The following is a 4,075-nucleotide window of genomic DNA, read 5'->3' on the forward strand; positions in this document are numbered from 1 at the left end:
ATATATATATATATATACACTAAAATAAACTACTACTTACTACTTGTAGTACTACTATTCCTATTTTGTGGTTTTTCACTTATTGCGGGTCTTCAGGGTACGGATCCCCTGTGATAAACGAGGGACTACTGTAAAAGCTGTTTCTTATGTGATGTTTGTTTCACTTTACATAAACACCTCCATGTCTCTGATGGTTCTGAGACTCACAGTTGTGTTTGAACTCGGCTGCACACGCAAACTCACTCTGAGAAAGGGAATGATGCCGTCTCTGGAGATGGCCTGAAGAAGACGTGGCGCTCCGGTCAGACTCTGAAGTCCAGCGCCGCAGGTGGAGAAAAAGGAGCCAAATACAATCACCCATGGCGACGGCCACGCCAAAGTACCAATCACCAGATTACCATTAACCCCCTCACCAAACCTGAAGAGAAAAGGGATCATTCAGTGCCGACTGTGCTCAACGGTCTCGTAAAGACTCAAAACCTGCTTTGCTTTTTTTATCACATCATTTTAATTTTATTTTTACTGAACTGAACTTAACATTGAGCAATGTAAACTTTAAGATTTCACTCACTGTAGCACCCACAGACATGTTTAGAAAGTAGTGGTGAACAAACTGTCTTAGTGGATAATGTCAGAAACATTACACGTTCTTATTGTATTAGTCAAGTTTGATGTACAAACATTTCATTTTTTACATTTACATTTACCACCATAATTAATTAATTATAATACAGATCAGACAGGTTTTTTTTATATCCGTGGCAGTGATTAAGCCTACACAAGATGGCACCCCACAAGGCTAATCTTAAATTTAAAAAGCTCAAAGTTGACCCAATCAAGCGTACTTGTCACGGAGCACCACTCCTTCTATACAAGCACCAAACAGCACCACACACGACATGTCTGTGAAAAACAGTTAGGGAACATACGACTGAGAATATCTGATAGCAATGTATAGAGAAGTCTTTTGGATCTTATTTTTGTTGTTTTAATCATCTGTAGGGCATTCAAGGATACACACAGTGGACGTTGTTGTGATGGCTGCAATGGTGCCGATTGGAATCGACTTCTGAGCATCCCGCAGGTCACCAGAGCGGTTAGAGCCAGCCATGATACCTGAGAGCAAAAGAAAATTAGATAATTAGAAGCTTTATACTTTTAAACCAGGATGGGAAACACATTATCTCCATTTTTTCCCCTCATCTTAGTTTTCTAAATGCTTTGCAGTGACCTTTCTATGACGGGAAAGTAAAACATAACAAATTAAGTTGGAACCCTCACTACTGCCTTTGAGTAATTTACACTTACAGTCAACAATGTTAACATTGAAAAGACCTTTATTGCAAAGCTTTTAGTATAAAATATGACAGCTGGTACATCATCCAACAAGTGAACAGTCCTTCAGTTTACAGAGAAGTGTGTGCCGTGTCAGTACAGTGTGATTCACCTGATTACTGGCTCGGTTAGACTCTGTCTCACAAAGAGTTTCTTTACACTAAGATTAATTAATGACAGTCATGATCTTAAAGTTTAATTTGTCTGTGATGGTCTGAATGAGTTTTAAGATGAGAACTTAATGTTTCATATATGATACCAGGAGAATATTCTGAGAGTGTCCTGATGCAATAATCCTGGTAGATAAATCTAACAAGGTTGAGTCTGGTCCTCTGGACGGGTTCTTCTTAGTTGAAACGTTTTTTTTTTTTTTATCCAAGACTTCTTCAGTCTGAGGAGCTGCAACAACCTCAGTCTTATAAACACCACCTTCTCATCTCACTTCAACTTCTCACTGTCTTTTCTGAGAGTTTTGTTTTGCGAGAGTGAACTTGTTTCCTACAATGAAGACTTGATGTGGAAAATATCCAGAAAAACCCCCAAACTTCATAGTTTTTTCTATTATTCCCCTTAAACGTCTCTTCTTGACAGTATATATTGTTTGGGCACGAGGTGGTTTCACATTCTCCAGCCAAATGAGGAAATGTTTATCCTCATTCAAATATGTACATTTCTCAGTTTTTCCTGCAAACCAAACTCATGGTTTTCTTTGTATTCTCAGACTGATACTGACTTTGAAAGAAGAAAACAAACGTCATGTGATTTGTCCTTGATCCTGAGCTCATTCAGCTAAACCCTATTAGGAGGTGTAGGTTTATGAAGCTCTAAAAGCTCTAACTTAGAGCTTTCCTGCGAGACTCACCAGTGACAGATGGAAAATAAATCCCCACCAGCAGGGTGAAGAAGCTGGTGATGTCAGCCAGAACGTAACGGTTCGCGTTAGATGGAAGACTGTTGGGATCCACATTGGACGCCCGGCCACGCTTCTCCAGAACCATCCCTTTTTTCAGATAGTTGCCAAACAGGTTTTCTGAGACAAAAGAGAAGAAACCCTTTTAAAATTGAGACTGAACTTGGCAAATTAAATGGTGGTTGGTGTCAGAAGGTCATTTAATTGTAAACCAACCTGCCAGGATCCCACTGGTCACCCCTGGGATGCCCTGTACCTCTGTGACGTTGTTGTTGGTGAAATATTCATCACACGTAGCATTGAGGGAGTCAGAATCACAAAACGACAGCCACAGTTTGGTGGTGATGGTCTCATTGTCTATTTCAATAACCTTTGCACAGACATCATACGATTTAGAGACGAGTGTTCGGTTGCCAAGGAGACAGATACTGCAAAAAAATAGACAAAATAAAACATGTGCCACATCTTGATACATCTGGTTCAAGATAGGGACACTTACGGAAAGACAGGAGGTTCGATGGCGGTTTTAATAATTCCAGCGTAAACAGCCAGGATAGAGAGGATAACGCAGGCCAGAAAGACCAGCGCCAACTTGTTCACATATTTGACCCCGACAAAAACAACCAGTGCCATGAAGCTCAACACGATTGTGCCATAAACTCGCATGTTGTTGAGCAGTGCAATTTCTGCTTCTGGCCCCTCCAGGCCTTCAATTTTAAAGATTGCTGCCTGTGGGACAATATAAATCTGAAAGAGTGGACAAAAAGGTTGCCAGTTGAGGGAGGAACTGGAATGGGGAATGATAAAACTGAGGTACAATGGGGTGACATTTGACCAAAAAAAACAAAAAATCAACACAAAAACAAGGATTTACAAATCGTGAACAACAAATTATGGTGTTTAAATCCACTCACTAGCAAAATTTCAATACAGCCAAGGATGTACATGGCTCCGGCAAAAGTGGTTCCCAGGTAGAAGCAGATCCCCACGGCTCCACCAAACTCAGGCCCCAGGGAGCGAGAGATCATGTAATAGGAACCTCCAGCTGTGAGTCACACACATACACCAAGTTTGTCTTTCTATCTTTACAGGGACTTTACATTGACTTCCATTCATTTTTCATTAATGTCTATTGCCTAACCCTGACCCTTACCCCAAACCTAATCTTCACCAGTACATATCTAACCCTAAACATAACCCATCCTCAATCCACACTTTTGTCCTAAACCACTAACCCCTAACCCACCAACAGCACTTCTTTTTATGGGGCCCGGACCTTGGACACCATAAGGAGCAGTTGGTTCTCACATTGTAGTGCGTGTTGTAAAAATGGGTCTTACAATGTAACAAATACAAAGACACGCACAATTCAGTCATCTGATCCGTCACACGATTTTAATACTTCTAGTCCTCTCTTACCTGGAACGACTCCATTAGTTGCAATGGCACTCATGGAGATGGCTGTGAGCATGGTCTAAAAAACAACAACAACAACAACAAACAAACAAACAAACAACAGCAGACAACAGAGGAGGATTACAGAGCAGCAGGTGGGAAAACAAAATTTTAACAAGCCAAAGTTTGTGATAATCTGAAGAAACGAGTAGATCAGCAATGAGACAGACTGGATTTTTTGGCCATGTTGATGTGTTTGTTGGAGGTAAAACAGGTGAGGTTCATTCTGCAACATCTACAACATCTACAACATCTACGGTATTCATTTTATACATTTCAACAGAACCCCACTTTGAACTGAACTGTCACTTCAATGAATATTTATCCACCATCCATCCATCCATCCATCCATCCATCCATCCATCCATCCATCCA

At 40.6% G+C, this 4,075-nt stretch overlaps 1 protein-coding gene across 1 annotated transcript in view; it reads right to left on the reverse strand.

Moving 5' to 3' along the window:
- The window catches only part of LOC119416643 (solute carrier family 12 member 5), an 86,593-nt gene that overhangs the window by 15,546 nt on the left and 66,972 nt on the right, over positions 1-4,075 (reverse strand). Inside the window, exons 4-11 of the mRNA XM_037683828.1 lie at positions 3,665-3,719; positions 3,160-3,290; positions 2,745-2,992; positions 2,462-2,673; positions 2,198-2,365; positions 1,018-1,116; positions 846-903; positions 244-418 (exon numbers count right to left, since the gene is read on the reverse strand). Of these exons, the coding sequence (XP_037539756.1) occupies positions 244-418; positions 846-903; positions 1,018-1,116; positions 2,198-2,365; positions 2,462-2,673; positions 2,745-2,992; positions 3,160-3,290; positions 3,665-3,719 (1,146 nt within the window). The remainder of the gene's footprint in view (positions 1-243; positions 419-845; positions 904-1,017; positions 1,117-2,197; positions 2,366-2,461; positions 2,674-2,744; positions 2,993-3,159; positions 3,291-3,664; positions 3,720-4,075) is intronic.

The sequence above is a fragment of the Nematolebias whitei genome, chromosome 11 (assembly GCF_014905685.2).
Source record: "Nematolebias whitei isolate Nwh7 chromosome 11, NemWhi1, whole genome shotgun sequence".
In the NCBI taxonomy this organism is placed as follows: Eukaryota; Metazoa; Chordata; class Actinopteri; order Cyprinodontiformes; family Rivulidae; genus Nematolebias; species Nematolebias whitei.